The sequence below is a fragment of the Oncorhynchus kisutch genome, linkage group LG6, assembly GCF_002021735.2.
Source record: "Oncorhynchus kisutch isolate 150728-3 linkage group LG6, Okis_V2, whole genome shotgun sequence".
In the NCBI taxonomy this organism is placed as follows: domain Eukaryota; kingdom Metazoa; phylum Chordata; class Actinopteri; order Salmoniformes; family Salmonidae; genus Oncorhynchus; species Oncorhynchus kisutch.
The window spans coordinates 33,218,848-33,246,265 of record NC_034179.2 but is presented as its reverse complement, the minus strand read 5'-3'; the positions used below and the strand labels follow the sequence as shown (position 1 = coordinate 33,246,265).

General features: G+C 43.7%; 1 protein-coding gene across 1 annotated transcript in view; it reads right to left on the bottom strand.

The window, feature by feature from the left end:
* cxadr (CXADR Ig-like cell adhesion molecule) overlaps nucleotides 1-27,418 on the bottom strand; it is a 56,855-nt gene that overhangs the window by 9,558 nt on the left and 19,879 nt on the right. Inside the window, exons 2-3 of the mRNA XM_020484547.2 lie at nucleotides 10,125-10,294; nucleotides 2,464-2,668 (exon numbers count right to left, since the gene is read on the bottom strand). Coding sequence (XP_020340136.1) covers nucleotides 2,464-2,668; nucleotides 10,125-10,294 — 375 coding nt within the window. The remainder of the gene's footprint in view (nucleotides 1-2,463; nucleotides 2,669-10,124; nucleotides 10,295-27,418) is intronic.

Below are 27,418 nucleotides of genomic sequence, written 5' to 3'. Positions count from 1 at the left end.
CTTTTCATATGTAAATATGCTGACAGGTTGAGTGACTTTCTGTATGTTCAGAGTAAAGTTGACTCACCGAGCAGCCATACACGGCAAGTCTGTTTGCACAGACATCACTATGAATGCTCTGCCTATTCTATACCCACTGTCATGTATGATATACGGTTAGCTTGCTGAGTGGCTGTCATAAGGCCCGTATCACTTCATTTTACACTGCTTTACTGTCACTTAGCAACAATGAAACAGCTGGCTGAGGCGAAATTACATTATGTGTGATGCTCATCAATCACACCATCATTTAATTGCAAAGCAAAACACTTAGCATACATAATTTCAGAACAAGGCAGCATTAACGTACATTTGACAACACTTAACTACATTTAATAGGCTATTTTGATGTCATCTGATATTGACAGCCATTTCCCTACCGTATATGGATTGAATGGGATTGCAATATCAAGGAAAATGCTAGATCAATAGACACCACTAGGATTATTAAACATAACGCCATTCTAGAGGGGTATTGCATAAACACTTCTCTAGTGAGCCACATGCACCCTTTAAAAGGCATTATGCTTGGAGGTTTTACTGAACAGATACAGTTGAAGTCGGAAATTTACATACACTTAGGTTGGAGTCATTAAAACTTGTTTTTCAACCACTCCACACATTTCGTGTTAACAAATTATAGCTTTGGCAAGTCGGTTAGGACATCTACATTGCGCATGACAAGTCATTTTTCCAACAATTATTTACAGACAGATTACTTCACTTACAATTCACTGTATCACAATTCCAGTGAGTCAGAAGTTTACATACACTAAGTTGACTGTGCCTTTAAACAGCTTGGAAAATTACAGAAAATGACATCATGGATTTAGAAGCTTCTGATAGGCTAATTAACATAATTTGAGTCAATTGGCGGTGTACCTGTGGATGTATTTCAAGGCCTACCTTCAAACTCGGTGCCTATCTGCTTGACATCATGGGAAAATCAAAAGAAATCAGCCAAGACCTCAGAATTTATTTTGTAGACATCCACAAGTATGGTTCATCCTTGGGAGCAATTTTCAAATGCCTGAAGGTACCACGTTCATCTGTACAAACAATAGTACGCAAATATAAACACCATGGCACCACGCAGCCGTCATACCGCTCAGGACGGAGACGCGTTCTGTCTCCTAGAGTTGAACGTACTTTGGTGCGAAAAGTGCAAATCAATCCCAGAACAACAGCAAAGGACCTTGTGAAGATGCTGGAGGAAACAGGTACATAAGTATCTATATCCACAGGTAAACAAGTCCTATATCGACATAACTTGAAAGGCCGCTCAGCAAGGAAGAAGCCACGGCTCCAAAATCGCCATAAAAAAGCCAGACAACGGTTTGCAACTGAACATGGGAACAAAGATCGTACTTTTTGGAGAAATGTCCTCTGGTCTGATGAAACAAAATATAACTGTTTGGCCATAATTTATTTTTATTTTTTTACCTTTATTTAACTAGGCAAGTCAGTTAAGAACAAATTCTTATTTTCAATGACGGCCTAGGAACAGTGGGTTAACTGCCTGTTCAGTGGCAGAACGACAGATTTGTACCATGTCAGCTCGGGGGTTTGAACTTGCAACCTTCCGGTTACTAGTCCAACGCTCTAACCACTAGGCTACGCTGCCGCCCCATAATGACCATCATTATGTTTGCAGGAAAAAGGGGGATGCTTGCAAGCCGAAGAACACCATCCCAACCGTGAAGCACAGGGGTGGCTGCGCTTTGCTGCAGTAGGGACTGGTGCACTTCACAAAATAGATGGCATCATGAGTGAAAATGATGTGGATATATTGAAGCAACATCAAGACATCAGTGAGGAAGTTAAAGCTTGGTCGCAAATGGGTCTTCCAAATGGACAATGACCCCAAGCATACTTCCAAAGTTGTAGCAAAATGGCTTAAGGACAACAAAGTCGAGGTATTGGAGTGGCCATCACAAAGCCCTGACCTCAATCCCATAGAGAATTTGTGGGCAGAACTGAAAAAGCGTGTGCAAGCAGGGAGGCCTACAAACCTGACTCAGTTACACCAGCTCTGTCAGGTGGAATGGGCCATAATCCACCTAACCTATTGTGGAAAGTTTGTGGAAGGCTACCCGAAACGTTTGACCCAAGTTAAACAATTTAAAGGCAATGCTACCAAATACTAATTGAGTGTATGTAAAATTCTGACCCACTGGGAATGTGATGAAATAAATAAAAGCTGAAATAAATCACTCTCTCTACTAATATTCTGACATTTCAAATTCTTAAAATAAAGTGGTCCTAACTGACCTAACCAGGGAATTCTTACTAGGATTAAATGTCAGGGATTGTGAAAAAGCAGAGTTTAAATATATTTGGCTACGGTGTATGTAAACTTCCGACTTCAACTGTAGATAGCAGAGTAGCGGCTGTTTAAAATGTAATCCATGGCAACCCACTCACCCATGACGGTCAGTAGCATCTTTCTGCTGCGGATGCCAGGGGCCTTCTTCACCTTGCATTGGTAGGTCCCCGTGTCTGAGGACTTCAGACCAGTCAGGTTGATGGAAGCGTCGCCATTCTTTGGGTCAGGTGAGTTGAAGTGGGCCCGCCCCTTCACTGCAGGGTAGTAGTCCTCATAGGCCCTGTCCCCAGAGTACAGGATCACCTGGGGGTGGAGGGAGGAAGAGAACATGAGGGAGGGAAAGAGAGGGAATAGACCGAGAATTAGAGGGAGATAGCTGGGTGTAATGGAGTTACAACTTTTCAGAAAAACAAGTCAAAGCTGGTTATTAAGAGTGAGTACAAAGCCCACCCCCCGTCTCTGTTTACTAAAACAACAGACACTGAAATGAAGAGTCAGTGTATTGTTATCTCCCTAATGTCATATACCTGGCTCTGGCTTGTTTTTGACCTTTCTTTTCTGTGCTGCTGAGCTATGGCACGGAACAAACAAAGCCCTACTGTGGAGTCAAAGCAACACCTGCTGTGTCAACAGAGACATAAAGAGAGAGCGCTATGACCTGAGCTCAGCAGCAGCCCCCAGCCCTACCTTCATCTCCCCTACCCCCGTCTGTCTCTCCCCCTCCCCTCCGACACAGCGCTCAGAGGAGAAGCCAGAAGATGGAGTCAAGGTGGAGCCAACGGACAACAAGCCGCACACGAGCAGCACGGAAGCAAAGTAAACAAAACACCACAACCACGGCACAAAAGAGGGAGGGAGGGCTAAACAATTCTCTCATATCGCAGGCAGACAACACATACACATACACAAATATATTCTACATTTTCCATGGAGCTTGTCAGAGACGGGGGCTTGTGTTGTGTGCAGTGATCACCATCATACACACACACTGGAGGAGAGTAGAGGAAAAACTGAGTAGGCCTCCTAATGAACAGAGGTCCAAGGGAGAGCGGAAGGGAAGAGAAAACAAAGAAAGAGAGACGAACAGAACGGAAAGACGGTGGGCTGTGAGGGAGCGAGAGAAAAGAAAACAAAGAGAAAGAGAACTGGAGGGATGGTGGGCTGTGAGATGTCTAACAGCTCGGCTGGGGAGCCTTGTTGTTGACCCCACGGCAGGGCTGCCAAGCCAAGGCTGTGTAGGCTAAGCTACATATTGTATCTATTAGCCACGTAAACCGTAATGCATTCCACCTGGATCCCAGGAGAGACATGGAGCCCTCAAACTAACTTCACTGGGATCAGAGCAAAGGCAGCAATAACAATGCGATGAGAGAAGGTGGAGGAGAGGAAATTAAATTGCCTGAGGCACTGGGGTAAAGACAGGCAACAAGCAATCCTTCTGATACGGAGACACAATCTCAGACACACACAGACTACAATCTTGTACATACCACATGTAATAACGTGCCTCAATAAAACAAATCCTATATAAATCCTACGTACTGTATATCAAAGGGCAGACGTTAGTGAGAAGAGAAACAGACAAGCAGAGTTGAAAACAAGGACACGTTCATTCCGGAGTTCTGATTCAGAACAGGTAGACCAGTACTACAGTATCCATCTGGTGAGATCAGACTGAAAGTCTCTGAGGGCAAATATTGCACTAAGGGACCTCTTCTCATAATTATAATAGTACATTGTATTAGTTAGGGTGGCACCTTTGTGGACATTTAAAGTCACCTTAAATAGTAATGAACTAATAAAGAAAATAGTAAAAAATTAAGAAAATAAAAAAAGGGAAACAACCTCTATTATACTGGTTGTAGCAGCACCAGGAGTGAGACAAAGGTTCGGTTACTTACATGGGGCCCTATAAAGATGAGGTCATCGTCATGTGACTCCCCTGCACGGAGAGGGTGGGGCTAATTTGAGAGGCAAAACAGGGAGTGGCATCACCTGTGTACACTACACTCAATGTCCCGGTCTGTCTGACTCTGTCGACAGTGCTCTTGCGTCTTTGGTAAAGTCGGGCTTTTCTCCTGACTCAGCCTTGCCCCTATAGTCAGTTTCAGAAATGTACCTTGGCTCCAAATTGAATCTCAAGGTTTAACCTGAACCACTACACTCTCATGTCAGATTTTCTTCAGTAAACAAAGCTCTAGTGCTTTCCTCAAGGACACAAACCTTTATCAATCCACCAGGAATTTGAAGCAGCTAGCTACCGTTCCATTCTCCCAGCTAACCTTGAGAATATAGCGCTAAAGGCAACTATCATTAATGTATTTTCATGACTGTAGTTACCATTATCGTAGTTGAGAATACAATACTCAGGTCGCAACCTGCTTCCAGCCTATCTGTAATGTCCCCGCGATGAGCGCTAAATGCTAATTATCTCTGCATGGCATTTCAGGCCAACAGAGGTGCATTAGCTATGGTTCACTTATTCCCTGAATTCGGATATGTAGGGATATACGAAATAAACAGACCACAACTATTTTCTGATGCAAGCAGTGCATTGTTTTTTCCCTACTTTAGAAATACTAAAATGCCAGTTTGACTGTGCAATACAGTACAGTGTAGGCCCAGCATCACCCCTCCCCTTCTCGCTCTCTGGACGTCCAGTAGTCCAGCCAGCCAGTACAGTGTAGCCCCAGCATCACCCCTCCCCTTCTCGCTCTCTGGACATCCAGTAGTCTTGCCAGCCAGTACAGTGTAGCCCCAGCATCACCCCTCCCCTTCTCGCTCTCTGAACGTCCAGTAGTCTTGCCAGCCAGTACAGTGTAGCCCCAGCCCCATCATCACTCCTCCCCCTTCTCGCTCTCTGGACATCCAGTAGTCCAGCCTGCCAGTACAGCGTAGCCCCAGCTCTGGTTTGCCAGCACTAATCCTACTTGGCACTGTCACATACATCAAGCCAGCCCTGCAGCCACTGAACTTAACAGGCCACTAATTACTGATAATACACATGACATCACCCCACCAGGGCGCAAGTAGGTTGTGTGCGTGTGTTTGTCTGTCTATGCACTGAGTGTCCCTCTGATTGGACAATTAATATCTACCCTTTCTAAGATAGAAACTTGGCCGTTGTGAATGAAGAAATGGTCTGGTGAGATTGTGGCCCTTGTAAAAGATTGGAGACAGTTTGATGCGCAATGAATGTCAAAACAAAAATAATGAGCAGTGAAGCTAAACTCTGAGTATGGAACAGTCAAAACATGTCTACAGCTGAGTACAACTAGAGAGGAGGTAGACCACAAACGGAAAACCACCCACAACTGGGTTCTACAGTTATATCCACATGAGCATTGTAGTCTTTACACAGAAATGTCAAACCTGGGGAGTACAATGACGGCTCTATAATAATAAATGTAATTTTTTGGGAAATACGCCACTTCTTCCACCCCCACCCCTCCCAATTAATCATCAGTGGTTCCCATTCTAAATAAAATGAAGTAGGTCAAAAACAAATAGAGCTCTCCTGAGGCACTGCTCCCCAATTTTTTTTTTTTTTTAACTGCATTTTGCAGAGACAATGGAGGGAGAGGAGAGAGCAGGGCTGGGCTGGAAGTAGGAGCCAGGGAGGAATGGTGAGAGGGACAGCTAATGAAGGGCTCCTACTGATCTTCTTCTAGCCCTGGACAACAACAAAAAAAACTCAGGCCATGGGGGACAAGGAGAGAGAGAGATAGAGAAAGGATGCAGAGGCATCAATAGCGGAGGAGTGGAACGGAGAGACACAGGAGAGACTCCCCCACCATTCAGAGGCCTGGAGTGAGGCCATCTATCCCTCTATAAGCTTCTAGCTACATGTCCTCAGGCAATGCATGGGCTATGTGGATCTGTCTATTCTCTCAGCAGCCTTGTGTACCTCATACCTCCAGACTACAGAGGGATGACGCGGCCTGTACACAGAGCTGCTGGGTTCTCACAGCACGGCTGGAAGGTGGCATTCCACTCAATAGAGGCACCATGCAGAGAGTAGGTGGGTGAGGTCAAAGAGCCAACTGACACACCCCCACAAACCCCTTCTCACGCAGTGCACGCTTACACACACTGAAAGAGTGATGCCACACACTCAAACCCATGTGGGATATTTTATAACGCTTTAAAAACATGCACCAAGTAAAAGAGATGAACGGCTGTTTTTATTGTCATGGGGGTTGTGTGGGCAAAAAAGTATTTAGTCAGCCACCAATTGTGCAAGTTCTCCCACTTAAAAAGATGAGAGGCCTGTAAATTTCATCATAGGTACACTTGAACTATGACAGACAAAATGAGAAAAAAAATCCAGAAAATCACATTGTAGGATTTTTTATGAATTTATTTGCAAATTATGGTGGAAAATAAGTATTTGGTCACCTACAAACAAGCAAGATTTCTGGCTCTCACAGACCTTTAAGAGGCTCCTCTGTCCTCCACTCGTTACCTATATTAATGACACCTGTTTGAACTTGTTATCAGTATAAAAGACACCTGTCCACAACCTCAAACAGTCTCACTCCAAACTCTACTATGGCCAAGACCAAAGAGCTGTCAAAGGACACCAAAAACAAAATTGTAGACCTGCACCAGGCTGGGAAGACAATAGGTAAGCAGCTTGGCTTGAAGAAATCAACTGTGGGAGCAATTATTAGGAAATGGAAGACATACAAGACCACTGATAATCTCCCTCGATCTGGGGCTCCACGCAAGATCTCACCCCGTGGGGTCAAAATGATCACAAGAACGGTGAGCAAAAATCCCAGAACCACACGGGGGGACCTAGTGAATGACCTGCAGAGAGCTGGGACCAAAGTAACAAAGCCTACCATCAGTAACACACTACGCCGCCAGGGACTCAAATCCAGTGCAGTGCCAGACGTGTCCCCCTGCTTAAGCCAGTACATGTCCAGGCCCGTCTGAAGTTTGCTAGAGAGCATTTGGATGATCCAGAAGAAGATTGGGAGAATGTCATATGGTCATATGGTCAGATTAAACCAAAATATAACTTTTTGGTAAAAACTCAACTCGTCGTGTTTGGAGGACAAAGAATGCTGAGTTGCATCCAAAGAACACCATACCTACTGTGAAGCATGGGGGTGGAAACATCATGCTTTGGGGCTGTTTTTCTGCAAAGGGACCAGGACGACTGATCCGTGTAAAGGAAAGAATGAATGGGGCCATGTATCGTGAGATTTTGAGTGAAAACCTCCTTCCATCAGCAAGGGCATTAAATATAAAAAGTGGCTGGGTCTTTCAGCATGACAATGATCCCAAACACACCACCCGGGCAACAAAGGAGTGGCTTCGTAAGAAGCATTTCAAGGTCCTGGAGAGCCTAGCCAGTCTCCAGATCTCAACCCCATAGAAAATCTTTGGAGGGAGTTGAAAGTCTGTGTTGCCCAGCAACAGCCCCAAAACATCACTGCTCTAGAGGAGATCTGCATGGAGGAATGGGCCAAAATACCAGCAACAGTGTGTGAAAACCTTGTGAAGACTTACAGAAAACGTTTTGACCTCTGTCATTGCCAACAAAGGGTATATAACAAATATTGAGATAAACTTTTGTTATTGACCAAATACTTATTTTCCACCATAATTTGCAAATAAATTCATTAAAAATCCTACAATGTGATTTTCTGGATTTTATTCCCTCATTTTGTCTGTCATAGTTGAAGTATACCTATGATGAAAATTACAGGCCTCCCTCATCTTTTTAAGTGGGAGAACTTGCACAATTGGTGGCTGACTAAATACTTTTTTGCCCCACTGTATGAAAACTTCCGACATCAACTGTATATATAAAAAAGTATGTGGACACGTCTTCAAATTAGTGGATTTGGCTATTTCAGCCATACCCGTTGATGACAAGTGTATAAAATTGAGCACACAGCCATGCAATCTCCATAGACAAACATTGGCAGTAGAATGTTCTTACTGAAAAGCTCAGTGACTTTCAACGTGGCACCGTCATAGGATGCCAACTTTCCAACAAGTCAGTTCGTCAAAGCAGCCCCGGTCAACTGTAAGTGCTGTTATTGTGAAGTAAAAACGTCTAGGAGTAACAACGGCTCAGCCGGGAAGTGGCAGGCCACACATGCTCACAGAATGGGATCACTGAAGAACGTAAAAATCATCTCGTCTTCAGTTGCAACCCTCACAACCAAGTTCCAAACAAAGTCTGGAAGCAACGTCAGCACAATAACTGTTTGTTGGGAGCTTCATGAAATGGGTTTCCATTGCCGAGCAGCCGCGCACAAGCCTAAGATCACCATGCGCAATGCCAAACGTTGGCTGGTTTGGTGTAAAGCTCAACACCATTGGACTCTGGAGCAGTGGAAACGCGTTCTCTGGAGTGATGAATCATGCTTCACCATCAGGCAGTCCGATGGATGAATCTGTGTTTGGCAGATACTAGGAGAACGCTACCTTCCCAAATGCATAGTGCGAACTGTAAAGTTTGGTGGAGGAGGAATAATGGTATGGGGCTGTTTTTCATGGTTCGGGCTAGGCCCCTTAGTTCTGGCTAGGCCCATTAGTTCTAGTGAAGGGAAATCTTAATGCTACAGCACACAATGACAATCTAGACGATTTTGTGCTTCCAACTTTGTGGCAATAATTTGGGTAAGGCCCTTTCCTGTTCCAGCATGATAACGCCCCGTGGACAAAGCGAGGCCCATACAGAAATGCTTTGTCGAGATCGGTGTGGAAGAACTTGACAGGCCTGCACAGAGCCCTGATCTCAACCCCATCGAACACCTTTGGGATGAATTGGAATGCCGACTGTGAGCCAGGCCTAATCACCCAACATCAGTGCCCGACCTCACTAATTCTCTTGTGGCTGAATGTAAGCAAGTCCCTGCAGCAATGTTCCAACATCTAGTGGAAAGCCTTTGAAGAAGAGTGGAGGTTGTTATAGCAGCAAAGGGTGAACAAACTCCATACTAATGCCCATGATTTTGGAATGAGATGTTCGACGAGCAGGTGGCCACATACTTTTGGTCATGTATTGTATTTCATCGAACATATCCAGGAAATGCATGCATTTTGAGGTCCAACCTGTCAAAATAGGATCCAGAATGATCAGATATATTTTTGTCTCTTCAGAGAATTTGCCATCATCTTTGTGCATATTGGACTATAGGCTACATTACTCACCACCTGAGGAAGTGGGAATTCAAAACACAACGTTCCATTGCGAGGCTAGTTGATGTAGGCCTATTCGGTCCGCAGGTGAGAAATACATTATATATATATACAGACACTGACAGAAAGCTGCGATTCTCCTCTCCGTAAAGAGAACAGTATTTTTCCCTCAATAGCATTTTGTGCTTCTCAGAATGCATCTCGCCCTCCTCCGTGCGCACAGTGGGGAGAGGGAGTGAGAGTCAGCAGCCGACAGTGAAAGAGGGACAGGCAGATACATTCATAGCAGAATCAACATAATGCATAGACTATTACTGTTGACCAAATAATGGTTTTAGAATAATCTACAGGAACGTTGTGTAGCTAAATCAACTAAAATGACTGACGTACACAAAATGCTTCGCTAAAAGGAAGCCAATGTCAGTCATTTTTGGTTTATTGTCCCAGCTCTCACATAACACTTCTGTTGAAACACTGGATAGTTCCAACACAATATGATGAATTCTGACATACCAAAAGAAGGAAAAACCCCCAAACCCTTTTTTCATGGATGAAAGAACAAACACCACTCGGAAGGACCCCATTAAACACACACCACTTTGTCCTCTTTCTGGTTGTCGGAGGCCAGTAGGCTCCATTCGATGTCCAGGGGGCCAGAGTCCACAGGGGCCAGAGAAAACTGACAATCCAGCTTGACACTCTCACTGCTGGCCTTCTCTATGGATGTGGGTCCCTGGGACGTGATCTCCAGGCCATGGGCTACACCTGGACACAGAGAGGGAGGGAGAGGAAGATCATTCGCCTAATAGCACACACTGATTGCATGGCATTCCCTTCATTAGCACATTGGGGCTAAAGATCGAATTAGAATGACTAAGTCTATGATGTTACTTCTAAAACAAATCAGGATTCCATCCGAGTGCCTCGTTGTTCACACTTATGTTTCAGTTAAAAGTAACTGTCCAATGTTACCACATTTCTATCAAATATGATCTATAATTAATTATAATACGAGTGAAATCGTTTTTTTCCTCAGCCCAGTCAAGCAGCTTTCGTGTCACAATTGTGTGGGCGTATGTGCTCAAACTCTACTCCCCAACCACAGCACTCCGTTCTGCCACCCCTGGTCTCTTGGCCTTCCCACCTCCCTGATAATGGGTATCTTAAATGAATCCCACGGCACCCTCACAAAAAAAGAGAAACAAAAAGAGCACTGGCTTTGCTGTTAACTATTTTAGGGGGGAAATATACTTGCTATGACTGATATGCGTGTCTCACCCAGCCATCTTAAAATTAATTAACTAATTGTAAGTCACTCTGGATGAGAGTGTCTACTATATGACTAAAATGTAGACGCAACTTTGAGGTAGGGCTAGGCGATACATAAATTAATTCAAATGTATGTTCTCGCGATATTCCAAATGCCTGTATCTCAGAATCAAGGTTTTTTGTTTTTATTAGTATTTATGTCCACTTCTTCTCATGTTGTCTTTTTGGTTGTCTCGATTGCTCCTCCTGTACTGTGCACCTTACCATTTACACCAGAGATCTGTATATAATGACGAGATGCTCATGTCTCCACCATAACAACAGCAGTTGTTGTCCCAAAAGGCAGGAAGGCAAGCGACAATTTTATGTTCAAAATAAGCACATAGAAATGCATTGGGGTTATTTTGGACATATTTTGGTGAGAGAGAAAGATCTCACTTTGTCTCTCTCTCTATGGTTTACATACACCCCCAAAGCCCCTCCCTCTACCACTCACAACAACAAGATGAGAGATCACTTATTCTTCTCTGACAAGCGATTTCTAATGGCTATTTGCATTTGAGGTTCGGTCTAACAGAATCATTCACATGGACACCAAAACACATTGAGCCATTATTTTCTTGTAATAGAGAAGTTCATCTTTCATCTCCTCAAATTTCAAGCAGAGCAGACACTACTAAAGCAGATGTACCAATAAACATTAATTCTGGAAAATGCATGCCCAGTTTGTCGTGCGCGCATTACGGTACCACGTACTGCTAGCAGCATTTTTGTCAAATAAGTATTGTTGTACCATTTGTTTAGTCTGTTTTATAAACGTGCAAAAGCATAAAATATAACAAATTGCCAACTTGTTCTTATTCTGAGAAATAAGGTAGGCCACTTGATTTCAACATCTGAACTAAGTGGATAGGCTAGCATGCTTTTCAAACAGTTGGAGACAGAAGGGTGTGTTCATAACAATTCAACTGTTTTGCACTGATATCTAGCAAATAGATTCAAGTTGGCTAAACTTGAAATGTAAGTATTAGCTGGCTACTCACTAGCATGAGGGATGGTGCTTGAGAGATTGTTTATGAGACCTGTGTTAATTTTCTATGAGATCTGTGTTAATTTTCTATAATACCTGCTACATGATTAATGAATGTGCATTATGCATGGTTCTGGTTAAATTTGTAACAAAAAAGGGCATTTTTATAGACAGACCCGAACGCCAGATCAGTGATTATTGCAAAAAAAGCAGGTAAAACTATTTAACCTAGTGGTTAAGACCTTTGGGCCAGTAACCAAAGTGTCGCTGGTTCGAATCCCCGAGCCGACTAGGTAAAACAAATTATAAGTCGCTCTGGATAAGAGCGTCTGCTAAATGACTCAAATGTAAATGTTTTACGGTTGTGGAAAGCGTATATTCAGTCTAGGTATAATTTCACAAACCGTAAATTCATTAGATTATTGCTGACTGTTTTAAATGAGGTCTATTTGACCTTTAATATTGTACAACAACTCTTATTTAGGGAGAAATATATATATATATTTAAACAAGCTATATATCGTGACGGTTTGGAAAAAAATAATAGAGATTTGAGTTTTAGGCCGTATCGCCCAGCCCTACTTTGAGGTAGGGTTTTTCTCCAATTTATGGTTTGGACACAAATACGAGTATAGGATGAGTAAACAACATTATTTGAGTATGAGTTAACAGAATAATAACATTTAAAAGTCATAACTTCACTTGACAGTTACTTTAAGGTTTAAAATCAGTATTTTGGTTAACTGGATTATTTCAAATCTTTGAAATAGAGCCTTCATAAAATTGTTATTATGAGGTCAAGTGCTACTTCAATACAGGCAAAACACATCTTTGTAAAATGTGAACTACACAGGGAAGAGGTTTATAATAAAGCAGACCGAATAGGTTATGTATAAAAATATAAATAAATAAAAGTGTAGCTCTGCTCATCACCCAAATGGAGCATCATGTTTCTCAAGGAGTTATTCTTAGAATGAACATATTTTCCTGGTGACATCAACATAGCTAAAGATTTTCACCATTCAATTCAATAAGAGCTTTAAGCCCTCAGCATGGAACCACAGTCCATAGAGAATGGAGTTGTCACATGCTGCCGCCACATAGAAAAATCCTTTTGACAGTCAGTCGCCTTCCACTGTCAAAACTAAAATTGCAGCTTTTTTAAACTAGTCTGCTAGGCTATATCCCATCTGTGAGCCACATCGAGTACTAGTTGTGTATAATTCAATAGCATTGAAATGATACTGTGTACAGAAAATACATTTTTACTACAACCTGGTGAAACAAATCTGAATTAGTGCACACACACACACACACCACACACACACACACACACACACACACACGAGACCAGAGGCTGGGTTGAAACTGCATTCTGTAATCTAAAAGTAAGCAGGGAGCTGGAGCAGGTTTTGGATGAGGGCCATGGGCAGTTCAGACCCCGAGTGAGTTTCATCAATCGTACACCCCTGCTGCATGTTCTGCCAGCCCAATGTTTTAAAGTAATCTGTGTGTCATTTGGTGGTATGGAGATAAGGAGATGGCGCAGACAGACACGGCTGCTCTGCTTCTAGCTCCTAAGCAACTTTGCAGTATTTTGTGTGTTATTTCTTACATTATTAGCCCAGAATGTTTTTTGTGTTATTACATACAGCCGGAAATAACTTTGGGATACCAGAGCGGCGGTAAGTCACCAGCATTACAACTTTCCCCGAATTGGATTCTTTGTTCATACCCCCCAGGGCAATTGTGACTAACCACCTGGATTCGGCCTATGTAGCAACATTTGAAATTGTGTTTTTTAAATTTTTTACATTGGATAAAAGTAGAGACTCTACAAAATGGTATATCACAAACTGCATTTGAGGAACTGAGAAGTCAGTACAGGTGTATCAAAGCTGGGACAGACAGACTGAAAAACAGCTTCTATCTCAAGGTCACTGTTAAATAGCCATCACTAGCCGGCTACCACCCGGCTACTCAACCCTGCACCATAGAGGCTGCTGCCCTATATACATAGATGTGGAATCACAGGCCACTTTAATAATGTTTACATAGTGCTTTACTCATCTTATATGTATATACTGTATTCTATTGTACTATATTTAGTCAATGCCACTCCGACATGATCGTCCTAATATTTATAGATTTTTTAATTCCATTCTTTTACTTTTAGATGTGTGTATTGTTGTGAATTGTTAGATACTACCGCACTGTTGGAGCTAGGATCACAAGAATTTTGCTACACCCGCAGTAACATCTGCTAAATATGTGTATGTAACCAATACATTTTGATTTGGTAGGAGCCTGTCGTGCTAGGGGGCACGCAGCATCCAAGAACCCCAACAGAAGACATAAGATACAGAATTTTCGGTCCTGCTTTATTTGAAGGGTTTCTTCATAAAGCACTACATCGATGCTTCACAAATCAACCTATAACCATATCACGCTCTATAAAGATTAATGTGGCTTAACTATGTGACAACCATCAATACATTTCACATTTATTCATCTTTTATAGAGCATGAAATATGGTTACAGATGATTTTTGACCCATTTATGCAGTGCTTATGAAGCCTATATGAATGCTTTATAAAGCCTATAGGCTGAAAGTCCGTTTTCTGTTCTCCCCATCGTTTGTCTGCAATGAGGAGGGTTGTGTGGAGGGATGTTGTGTGTTGCAGATGTTTCTCCACCCTAGAGAGCCAAGGGATATCATAACACATACCGTAATTTCTGGACTATTAAGTGCACCTGAATATAAACTGCACCCACTGAATTTTTTACAAATATGTATTTTGTACATAAATAAGCCGCACATGTCTATAAGCCGCAGGTGCCTACCGTTACATTGAAACAAATGAACTTTACACAGCCTTTAAACGAAACACGGCTTGTAACTAAAATAAATAAGCTTTTAAACGAAACACGGCTTGTAACAAAAATAAATAGGCTTTAACCAAACACGGATTGGAACAAAAATTTAAAAAAATAGCAGTAAACAGTAGCCTACCAAGAAAGTCATTGGTCACTATCTTCCTCCTCCTGTGCACTGAAACCACTGAAGTCATCTCCTTCGGTGTCGGAGTTGAATAGCCTCAGAATTGCTTCATCCGATGTTGGATCGATGCCCTCTTCAACATGCAGCAGTCCAGCCTTTCGAAAGCCGTTGATGATAGTGGATTTTTTGACAATGCTCCACGCTGCCAGCAGCTCTATTTCCTTTTCCAACCGCCAGATCGAGCTGCATCATATGCATTTCTCCATGTCTTTGCCATGATGAGGGTGACAAAATGACTACCGTAATCAGAATGATGGGAAGTTTGAGTGCGCTTGATTTACGTCACATTATGTGACGGTGCTCAGTTTTTTGGCGGCATGAATCTTGTGAAAGCGGGAAAAATCCATAAATTAGCCGCGTCATTGTATAAACCGCGAGTTTCAAAGCGTGGGAAAAAAGTAGCGGCTTATAGTCCGGAAATTACGGTACACAAGCTCTCAAATGATAATTTCCATGGTGATGAGAAAATATATATATATATATATACACACACACACACACATAGTATAGTCCCCATTACATAATGGTTCACAATCAACAGGAGGTTGAACAAGAATGAAAAGCACAATGCAAATAGGAGTGGAATTCCCTTAAATTACCCTTGGAACATCCCTTGTGTCATTCTTTGAACTGAAGGCACATTGTGTTTGTGGTGAGAGTGTTGTCAGCACAATGATGCTGCCAACCTCCTGGAGCCTGTTTGTCTAGTCCTGAAGGTTTGGCCTAGTTAGTGATACAGGTGCACCGCCCTCACTGCTCTCAAGACCCTCATCATCTCAATCTCCAACCCGTCGCCTCACATCCCTCTGGGGCATGACAGACTGGGATCACACCACACAGACCAGTCTCAGTCACACCCGGTATTGTGGAGAGCGAGAAGGCCCTCCGAGCATTTTATATGGTCACAGAACACTAAGCTCTAACAGCCATGAACCCCACATTGCTGCGGTAGCTGATTCTGTTGTCCATTGGATCTGACAGACGTCCTTGTTCACAGCGACTCAGTCACAGCCCTGAGCAACAGACAACAACGCCAGTGAAATGAGAGCAATAGAAACAAAGTGAGATGAATGTCTATCAAAGTCAACACAGAGAGCCTGACGTCTATGTGACAGAGCTATGTATGCATTTATCATCAGGCATCAGTGAATACCAGAGAAACAGCCTACATGCAAAAAACTGAAATGACATTTTCAAAACAAATTCCATTCACCTGGAACTGTTTATCAGGGAATTGTCATCTCTGACATTTTATCAGGGGGCACCAATGTAGTTGTTTTTTATCTAATTGATGAGTCTGGGACCTCGATGACCTTGGGCTGCTTTTGTCTTTATTACAGTTGATACTCACGGACGTCTCTCCCCCTCTCAACCACCATACACACGCACACTAGTGGAAAAGTGATATTTCATGCCATCATCTGATCGCATTTAAGCTTTCTAGTAAATGTGCCATGCATGTTATGAGGGTTCAGATGAGAACAGTGAAATGTATGACCAACACTACCTCTCTATCCTAACGTAGCAGGCGTAAAAGAACAAGCCTGAGCGGAGTTCCCACATCAGGTTTCCAGCGGAAAAGGAAGCTAGATTGAATTAGCTGTATCCCTGAAAACCGGATATATCCGGTTGTTGGCAATTCTGATAAGTATGCTACCTCCACTACCCCTCTTCTCCCTTCTCCCCTCTCCCTTGGGTAATAGCCTACTCCCAGTGCTTGGAAACGTGCCTATACAGTACCCTCAAACTACAGAAGTAAAAAGGAAAGTAGTCAACTGACATTAAAAAAAATCTCGCCCCCCCTCTCCCTCAACCACCAGACAGACACTTTGAACTCCACTTAAAACCATTGGGCAGAAAGGCGGGGGGGACGTGTCTGATTTTTGATTAGCCAGTAATAGCCACATAAAAATGCAAGTGAAGCTAATGGGTTATGAGCCAATCTGTATTCTACACTGCTCAAGTCCCTTCGTAATTAATGTAGTGAAAAGACATTCAGGACATCTTTCACACTACATATAAAAACACCCAGATGGCTGTGGCTTTTCCGTAGACCATTCAAATTACTGTAATGGAGATTGGAGATATGAGCACACTAAACAATCATTTTAATAAACAAGCAATAGAATGGGAATTAACTGGCATCACATGGTGTAGCATGACAATGAGCTCTGACCAAAGATTATCTGCTAGATAAGCTGATGGGAAATCAATTCCTGGGAAGTAAATAACGATGAAACACGAAATGGGAAACAATATATATTTACGGACAATGAAAGTAGTGGCAGATAGATTATGCTAGATCCTTTCATGTGGCAACTAGAGCCATAACAATGAAGGACAACAATTCTTACTAAGTAGGTGGAACCCAGCGCTGCCAGAGAGAACCGTTCTATGGTTCTATGACATGTGGATGTTCCAACAGCTGGAACATAATTTCAACATAATCACCTCGCTAAAACACCCACTTACACCAGAGTAACAAAACAGCCTACCCTGCATAACACTGACACAGACAGACAAGGAGGTTGGTAGTTACTGATTAACACTGAACACACACAGGCAAGTGATTGGGAAATGGCCTTTATTCCACTGTGCCGTGACTGAGGCCCAGTGAGATAGGGCTCTGTGTGTGTCTGTGCGCGTAATCAATGGCTTATATTTAAGCAATAAGGCACGAGGGGTGTGGTATATGGCCAATATACCACGGCTAGCAGCTGTATCCAGGCACTCCGCAACACACACCCGCGGTGCCTTATTGCTATTGTAAACTGGTTACCAACATAATTAGAGCAGTAAAAATAAATGCTTTGTCATACGCGTAGCATACGGGGTGATATACCACGACTGTCAGCCAATCGGCATTCAGGGCTTGAACAACCAAGTTTATAATATGGGATTTCCGTCTATCTTTATTCAGAGTAACGTCAGCCTGGCTCAGGGAAGCGACTCTGGTCTCTAACGGCAAATAGAGGGTGATAAGAGAACCTATTACTACGGTCTCAAGAAAAGGACCACTATGAAGATGAACCTGCTGGTAAATGTGGGTAAATGCACACACAATCCTTGCAAAATTGTGACCACATTAGTTGGGAACTGCCTGCCTCCTGTTGCGGTGTGTTGAGTGTGAGTCTAGAGGGGGAGGGAAGCGAACAGTGGGAACGGAGGTACACTGATTAGCTAATTAAAAACTATTCAAATGACTATTCATGCCTGCTTCCCTCCATGTGACTGGCTCCTCTCCCCCACAAATTGTGTCTGTCTGACACAGCATTTCCCAGCAGGATTACATGGCGACCAGCACTGGCTGATGGGAATTGTGTGTCAGAGCCTCCCCAACCCCACCCCCTCTACTCTTCCCTCTGTCCCCCCCCAGCAGTCCTCCCACCTACACCCCTGAATGTGGAGTGTAGGTCCCCAGGGCCCCAGATTCTCCCCAGTCGTGCGGATTGTAGACCCCCTTTATAACAGCACAATGGGGAGAGAATCCTGTCTCCTGGCAACTGATCCTACCGAGAATGCTGCTGCTGCTATGACACTTGAGAGACAGAGGAGAGGGGGGAGGTGAAAGAAGAGAGAGAAAGGCTAAGCAGGGGGAGGAAGGAAGAATGGGGATTTGTAAAAGAATGACATGTTGCGCAGAGGTTTATTATCTTTGTGGTAAAGGAAGGAAGAATCATCGGCTGGAATCCAGCCATGGGAGGGAGATGCCTTTATTAAAACTGAGATCTTAAACAGGGGCCTGGAGGATAGAGACCAATGAAAGCAACCACAAATTGAAGTGCCAGTGAAAACAACTAAAACCATGTTGTTTTCAGTTCATGATGAAAATAATGTCAGTCAGCATATTCCAGATTTTCTGTGCCACAGCTAGCTACTATACTAAGAAATCAATTTTCTAGCACAGATAACATTCTCACACATTCTCAGTGCCTACACACACATACACAGATCAAATAGTGAGACAACGCGTGATATGACTGGAGCAGCATCATGTCCTCACAGGAGAACACATTCTATCAGTGGTGGAACGCTGTTGTGTTCTCTTATCCTCCTTATCGACTTACAATATTTCATAATGGCGTTGGCTGGCATCTGTAAGTCACTGAACCGGTTTGATCCTGAGAGGTCTTAGAGTAGGAAGTGAGTTTAAGCAGTGCAGCAGTGGGAGTAACAGCAGCAACACTAGACCCAACAGATGCTAATAAAGCCCAACGACAGTCTCTCTATCTGCCCTGCTCTGGCTCTGCTAGCCAAGATAAAGACCTCTAATTAACCGCTGGCTACATAGTCTGGCTGAGGCCACCCAAAAGAGCCTCAGTGTGTGTATATGGGTCTTATAGACTGAGGCTATAGGTCTCTAGGACCAGGCTGTTTCAGGCTCCAGTGCTAACGATGCGGAAACAAGCATGTAGAGAACGAAAGCATGTCAGGCAGGGTGAGAGTGTGTTTGCTAGTGTGTGTTTACTTTTGTTGAGGTAGCCTTTGTATCTCTGAAAAAGTATCTCGTGAAGAACATGTCTACATCCGTTTATGTAAAAACACCAAGTTAAAGCCGTATTACTTTGAGAGGTCTTGTCAAGAAGAAAAGTGGGTGACTGACAACAAACAAGTGTGTTTGGTGGGGGAATATGTTTGTGGATCTGATAGGAAGACAACATCCTGCTCCTCACGCTGAGACAGCAAGATACCGGCTGGGAAATTAACCAGCCGGGAATTAAAAATAAATAATAACACTACTGAGATTTGGTCTTCGTTCTTATAAAGAAACATTTTCAAGAAAAGAGGAAGTTATTTTAGGGCCGCAATAGATAGGAGCTTCTTCCTTTCTTAGCTGAGTAGAGCCCTCAGTGACAGGACTTTTGAATAGCGAGCGTGGCTGGCGGCACAATTTTTCCTGGGTGGGCTGAGTCTGTTCTGTCGCTGCTCTGCTGGGAATAAGCTCTCATGGCAGTCTAGGGCCCCTGTAGCGAATAAATTAAAGAGCTACTGATAACACTTCTTCCATTAACGCTCTGCTCACAGACCCTCTGTGACCGTGTTGAAGCCTGTCAACTCCTCCGCCTGACCTATGCATTACGGACATGACTTCATGGCACTAGAACTGTTGAACATGAACGCTGCTCCACCAACCGCCAAACATCTCCCCAGCGAGTGAAGCCAATCCAATTTGTAGCATATCTGCATGTGTTCAGTGTTCTGTGGGTTGTGGTTTGTTTTGTGTTGGCTAATTGGTGATTCATACACAATGCGCTATAATGCAGGCTGAATGCTCAGCTAGCCAGGTACCCACATGGCAATGTCATCAATTCTCAGAACGAATGACCTGAAGGCTGTTTGGACATAATTGACAAATGACTTATGTTTTACTTCCCCACTACAGTACATTAAACAGAGCACTGAGGAACGCATGCCTATGGGAGTGTATGCATTTAGTCCCACTGGATTAAAGACATCCAGAAAATGTTTCCAGGGTTATGTTACAGGGCTGACAATGAGACATCAGGAGGACATCATCATGACACTGACATGTGACAGCCTCAGCTTTGACAACCTGCCTTACCAAGGAGCCTGGAATTATTACTATTAACAGCCCGTCTCTGCTGCCATGAGAAATAGGTGTGTGTGTGTTGCAGAAGGCCTAGTAGCAGTAGCTAATAAAGTAGTAGCAGGGCCACGGCCGTATGTAGCCTAATTCCCTTAAGAATACATTTGCTGTTTTTCTTGTTAAGGGGTAATATGCTAATCAGACTTGGATAACGGCATATGCTGAGCAAATAAGCAGTGAAAAGTACAAGACGCCTCTAGTACACACACACACACTCCCTTAAATGGTCCAGTAATCAAAAGGCGAAAGACTGCTTACTCCATTGACTCCCTAAGACCATGTCCCTGGGAGGAATAGATGCTTATTTATAAGCTGCTCTGCATTATCATCTTACAATTTGGCCGGCTTTCAACAGCTGCTGCTTGTCTTACCCTCGGTCTCTGCTCTGGAGATAAAACACTACATTCTGCTGCTTTTGCAATAGCTAATGGGGATCCTAATAAAATACCAATACCTAACTACACACCCTCTCCTTTTGCCATCACTTGAAGATCTGAGTTCGCATCCTAAGTGGCGTAGGGGTCTAAGGCACTGCATCGCAGTGCTTGACGCATCACTAAATACCCAGGTTTGATCCCAGCTGGCCGTGACCGGGAGAGCCATGAGGCAGCGCAAGATTAGCCGAGTGTCGTCTGGGTTAGTGGAGGGTTAGACCGGGATTTCCTCGCACTCTAGCGACTCCTTGTGGTGGGCTGGGCTCCTGCAAGCTGACTTCGGTTGCCAGCTGGACGGTCTTTCCTCCAACACATTGGTGTGGCTGGCTTCTGGGGTTAAGCGAGCTTTGTGTCAAGGAGCAGTGCGGCTCGGCAGGGTCGTTTTTCGGAGGAGGCATAGCTCTCGACCTTCGCCTCTCCCGAGTCCATAGGGGAGTTGCAGCGATGGGACAAGACTGTAACTACCAATTGGATATCACAAAATGGGGAGGAAAAAGAAGGGAGTTAATTTATCTAAGCACCCTGGACAGTCAGATAACAGCGCCCCCTCTCATGTCCCTCCTCCCCACTCCCCTGTGCTCTCATTGAACACACAGACAGACACACCTTAGGGACAGTGTGTGCCGGGTGCTGGCGACAGGACAGGGGGAGGCAGACTCTGGAGACGGGCTGATAGGCAGCAGGCCAGGCCAGCCCAGGGAGCCCTGATAACACCTCCATGGGAACCACAAACACAGACAACAGCCAGTGGGGGACAGGATGAAAAGACAAAGGAGAGGAGCGGGTTTAATAATGAAAGCATCCAGAGGTATCACTAGAGACTCCAGTATGTTACCTTGTTTAGAAAAAACAAGTCTTTGTAGATTTAGTTGGAGGCAGGGGGGATGCAAACAAAACATACACACATTCAGAGTGTTTTCTCCAGTCAGGGGAGCAAACTGCGGAAGTAATTACTAAATTGTGTCATCTTCATTCCTGTGAAAAATGTGAAAAACAGTTCCCTGTGACAGATTACTAAACACACAATGCCAACTGAGGATGAATTGAAAAGAATAGTAATGGTATGGAATGTGTCGAAGTAGTTCAAACTACAACAATACTTTACGGTTCGGTACATTTCAAGCTGGTGGAAAGCAGGGCACAAATGACATTTAAAGTCAATAGGAGTGGTATAGATCCTTGAGTTAAAGTTGAACTAATAGTGTGGAACGGTGCAAGTTACAGTTTAAAAATAACTTTAGTTAGCAGGCTCCAGCACATTCCATAGTGGTCAACGTCACTGACAGTGAGTGGTAAAGGAGTGGTAAAATGGCAGTCGGTCAGGTGTCTTGGAAACTTGTTATCTCACATTCCCATTAGAAATAGCTGAGTGAATACGTCATAAGACTAGGAAGTTTAACAGCGTAAGAACGACAACGTGTCCTGTGGAGGCTGGGTCATTATGAGATTGGTGCGATGGTGTCACGCACACATTTGTTTTACTATCCTTGTGGGGACCAAACAATTGATTCCCACTAAAAATCCTATTCCCCTAAACCCCAACCCTTAACCACAAACCCCTAAGCCTAACCCTAAATAGCCTTTGTTCTTGTGGGGACCAGAGAAATGTCCCCACAAGGATAGTAAAACCACATACACGCACAGACCCCAGATGGCTGGTTTATGAGGCTGTAAATCATCACATTCCCTCTGGGAGATTGCAGACGCTGAATGTATAAGGTCAGTAGACGCTGACCACTAGCCTGTGGCTTCACTGAATGTATAAGGTCAGTAGACGCTGACCACTAGCCTGTGGCTTCACATCTGTCCACATTGTACTGTAGCCTATCTTCCCAAACATGCAAAGATGTAGCTAAAGCAGCTTATTGCAATGATTCTTCTTAGAATTGGTGTTTTGATCTTTAAATATACACTGAACAAAAATATAAACGCAACATGTTAGGTGTTGGCCTCCCGAGTGGCGCAGCGGTCTAAGGCACTGTGTCACAGTGCTTGAGGAGTCACTACAGACCCGGGTTCGATCCCGGGCTGGGTTGCAGCCGACCGCGATCAAGAGACCCATGACTGGTACACAAATGGCCCAGCGTCATACCGGGTTAGGGGAGGGTTTGGCCAGCCGGGATGTCCTTGTCCCATCGTGCACAAGCGACTCCTTGTGGCAGGCCGGGCGCATGCACGGTGACTTTGGTTGCCAGCTGTACGGCGTTTCCTCTGACACATTGGTGCGGCTGGCTTCCAGGTTAAGCGAGCAGCATGTCAAGAAGGAGTGTGGCTTGACAGGGTCGTGTTTGAGGACGCATGGCTCTCGACCATCGCCTCTCCCGAGTCGCTATGGGAGTTGCAGCGATGGGACAAGACTGAAACTCCCAATTGGATATCACAAAATTGGGTAGAGAAAAGGGGTAAAAAAAATACCCCAAAAAATACATGTTAAGTGTTGGTCCCCTGTTTCATGAGCTGAAATAAAAGATCCCAGAAATGGTCCATATGCACAAAAAGTTTATTTCACTCAAATGTTGTGCACAAATTTGTTGACATCCCTGTTAGTGAGCAGTTCTCTTTTACCAAGATAATCCATCCACCTGACAGGTGTGGCATATGAAGAAGCTGATTAAACAGCATGATCATTACACAGGTGCACCCTTTGCTGGGGACAATAAAAGGCCACTCTAAAATGTGACACACAAACATGCCACAGATGTCCCAAGTTGAGGAAGCGTACAATTGGGCATGCTGACTGCAGGAACATTCACCAGAGCTGTTGTTAGAGAATCTAATTTAAAATGTCTCTACCATAAGCCGCCTCAAATGTTGTTTTCGAGAATTTGGCAGTACGTCCAACAAGCCTCACAACCGCACCATGTGTATGGCGTCGTGTGGGCGAGCGGTTTGCTGATGTCAACGTTGTGAACAGAGTGCGGCATGGTGGTCGTTGGAGTTATGGTATGGGCAGGCATAAGCTACGGATAAAAAACACAATTGCATTTTATCGATGGCAATGTGAATGCAGAGATACCGTGATGAGATCCTGAGGCCCATTGTCATGCCATTCATCCGCCGCCATCACCTCATGTTTCAACATGATAATGCATGGCCCCATGTCGCAAGGATCTGTACACAATTCTTGGAAGCTGAAAATGTCCCAGTTCTTCCATGGCCTGCATACTCAGACATATCACCTATTGAGCATGTTTGGGATGCTCTGGATCGACGGAGTTCCAGTTACCGCCAATATCCAGCAACTTTGCACAGCCATTGAAGAGAAGTGGGACAACATTCCACAGGCCATAATCAAAAGCCCAATCAACTCTATGTGAAGGAGATGTGTCGCGCTGCATGGGCAAATGGTGGTCACACCAGATACGGACTTTCTTTTAAGGTATCTGTGACCAACAGATGCATATCTGTATTCCCAGTCATGTGAAATCCATAGATTAGGCCCTAATTAATTCATTTAAATTGACAGATCACACACACACACACACACACACACACGAGAGTTGAAGTCAGAAGTTTACATACACTTAGGTTGGAGTCATTAAAACTTGTTTTTCAACCACTTCTTGTTAACAAACTATAGTTTTGGCAAGTCGGTTAGGACATCTACAAAATAAATTTAGGAATCTATGTTATTCAATTATTGCACCCACACCGCTCACGGGCGTCTGCGTTGCCAAGGGATAAAATAGAAAAAATTCCTATTTCTGACGCAGATCGCGCTGCAATTCCTGCTTCTCCCATCTCCTCATTGGTTTATAGAAGCAGGTGATTGAAAGACGAACTGTGTTGCCGGTCGGTGTAGTAATACTATGAAAGTTTAGATGCCAATCACCATATAAGTTCAAGATGAAAAAGCCTGGAAGGAGGAGAGATGACTAGAAACAATTCGGTTGACCGTTTTATGTGTGGATTAATTGTCGGAGGACCTTGTGCATTTCAGGTAAGATAACTAAATGTTTATATCCCAGGAAAAATTAGCTAGCAACAGCAAGCTAGCTAATTAGGATGAATTAGCTAGCAAGTGCAAGCTAACTAGCTATAAATGTTTTATGCTTTTCGACCTGTCCCCAAATGAATGTCATTGGTTCAGAGTTAGTTTTGATATTTTAACCTGCGTGTCGTGATCGCGTTTGGTGTAGGGGGACAAAATAAATGTATGCAAGATGGCGCACGCGTGCAGCCGGTTTGGGTTCAGTGTAAGTTGACTGCGCCTTTAAACAGCTTGGAAAATTCCAGAAAATTATGTCATGGCTCCACATTATGTAGACCTCCACAAGTCTGGCTCATCCTTGGAAGCAATTTCCAAACGCCTGAAGGTACCACGTTCATCTGTACAAACAATAGTACGCAAGTATAAACACCATGGGACCACGCAGCCGTCATACCGCTCAGGAAGGAGACGCGCTCTGTCTCCTAGAGATGAACGTGTGAAAAGTGGTTTGGTGTGAAAAGTGCAAATCAATCCCAGAACAGCAGCAAAGGACCGTGAAGTCCTATATCGACATAACCTGAAAGGCCGCTCAGCAAAGAACAAGCCACTGCTCCAAAACTGCCATAAAAAAGTCAGACTACGGTTTGCAACTGCACATGGGGACAAAGGTCGTACTTTTTGGGGACATGTCCTCTGGTCTGATGAAACAAAAATGAAACTGTTTGGCCATAATGATCATAGTTATGTTTGGAAGAAAAAGGGTGAGGTTTACAAGCCAAAGAACACCATCCCAACTGTAAAGCATGGGGGTGGCAGCTTTGCTGCAGGAAGAATTGGTGCACTTCACAAAATAGATGGCGTCATGAGGTAGGAAAATTATGTGGATATATTGAAGCAACATCTCAAGACATCAGTCAGGAAGTTAAAGCTTGGTCGCAAAGAGGTCTTCCAGATAGACAGCGACCCCAAGCATACTTCCAAAGTTGTGGCAAAATGGCTTAAGGACAACAAAGTCAAGGTATTGGAGTGGCCATCACAAAGCCCTGACCTCAATCCTATAGAAAATTTGTGGGCAGAACTGAAAAAGCATGTGAGCAAGGAGGCCTACAAACCTGACTCAGTTACACCAGCTCTGTCAGGAGGAATGGGCCAAAATTCCCCCAACTTATTGTGGGAAGCTTGTGGAAGGCTACCCGAAACATTTGACCCAAGTTAAACAATTTAAAGGCAATGCTACCAAATACTAATTGAGTGTATGTAAACTTCTGACCCACTGGGAATGTGATGAAAGAAATAAAAGCTGAAATAAATCATTCTGACATTTCACATTCTTAAAATGTGGTGATCCTAACTGACCTAAAACAGGGAATTTTTACTCGGATTAAATGTTTGGAATTGTGAAAAACGGAGTTTAAATTTATTTGGCTAAGGTGTATGTAAACTTCCGACTTCAACTGTGTGTGTGTGTGTGTGCGCGTGCATGCATACATACATACATAGTTTAATCTTTGAAATTGTTGCGTTTATATTTTTGTTCAGTGTAAGTTTGGTAAAGGATCACATATTTATTGGCGATTAAAAAAAACAAGAAAAAGAAAGGAGAGTGAAAGAGACAGTGAGCAAGATAATTAGAATCCATGACTACCAACTTTGGGGAAGTGGAAGCAGGCAGAGAGAGAATTTCCAGGAGGTGAGGCACCTTCTGACTCATGCTTCAACAATTCAAACTAGGGCAGAAATGAGAGCCACGTGTTTTTGGCCTGTATCCCATAGCTCTCTCCCAGACACAGGAAGAGCTACGGACAGGGGGTAAAATAGATCCCTCCTCTGCTCACCCTAGATTACCTCCCATCCCCCAAAACAAATAGTCCCTGATAGGGCCCAGGTCTGTCACTCTCTGCACCCCAGCACTATCCTTCAGCTCTATCCCCCAGCCTTTGTCCGGGCCTTAGGGCACAATGCCCTAAGCGTCACTGTTCAAACACAGAGCCATACTGCTGACCGCAGCCGCCTCATTCAAACAGAGGGCCAATGGAGTCACACAACATCGCGCTACATCAGAGAGGGAAACGCAGACAGGGAGTTGAAAAAATAACAGGCAGTCGACAAAAGCCTTGTGCACATTGCAGGCCTTAATGCTCAAATCAGTTTCGGAATTTCAGACAGCAGTCATATGGCTACGTTAGTTGTCATAGTCATGACAGGTAGTGTAGACTGATTGGTGGTGGTGCTCGTGGTTACTATCACTCAGATGTCACCTTAGCTTGCTACATAACAACAATGCCTGTCATAGACGTTTCCCAGTTGCTCTGAATGTTCAAAATCATAGTGTAAGAATACTTAAAGCCTCAAAAGGACAAGATGATCAGGCTAGCTAGCTGTTTAGCTCATTCACTAATTTGCTTGTAAACAATGAAACAATGAAAAAGTCAAATAACAGTCTTAAGGGGAAATAAATCAGCTTTGACCATTCAGCCACAAGTCATATGGTCAAGAATCAGATTTGTATCTGACTTCAAGCCACCTACAAAGGTGGTTTGAAATGTGGCTTGAAAT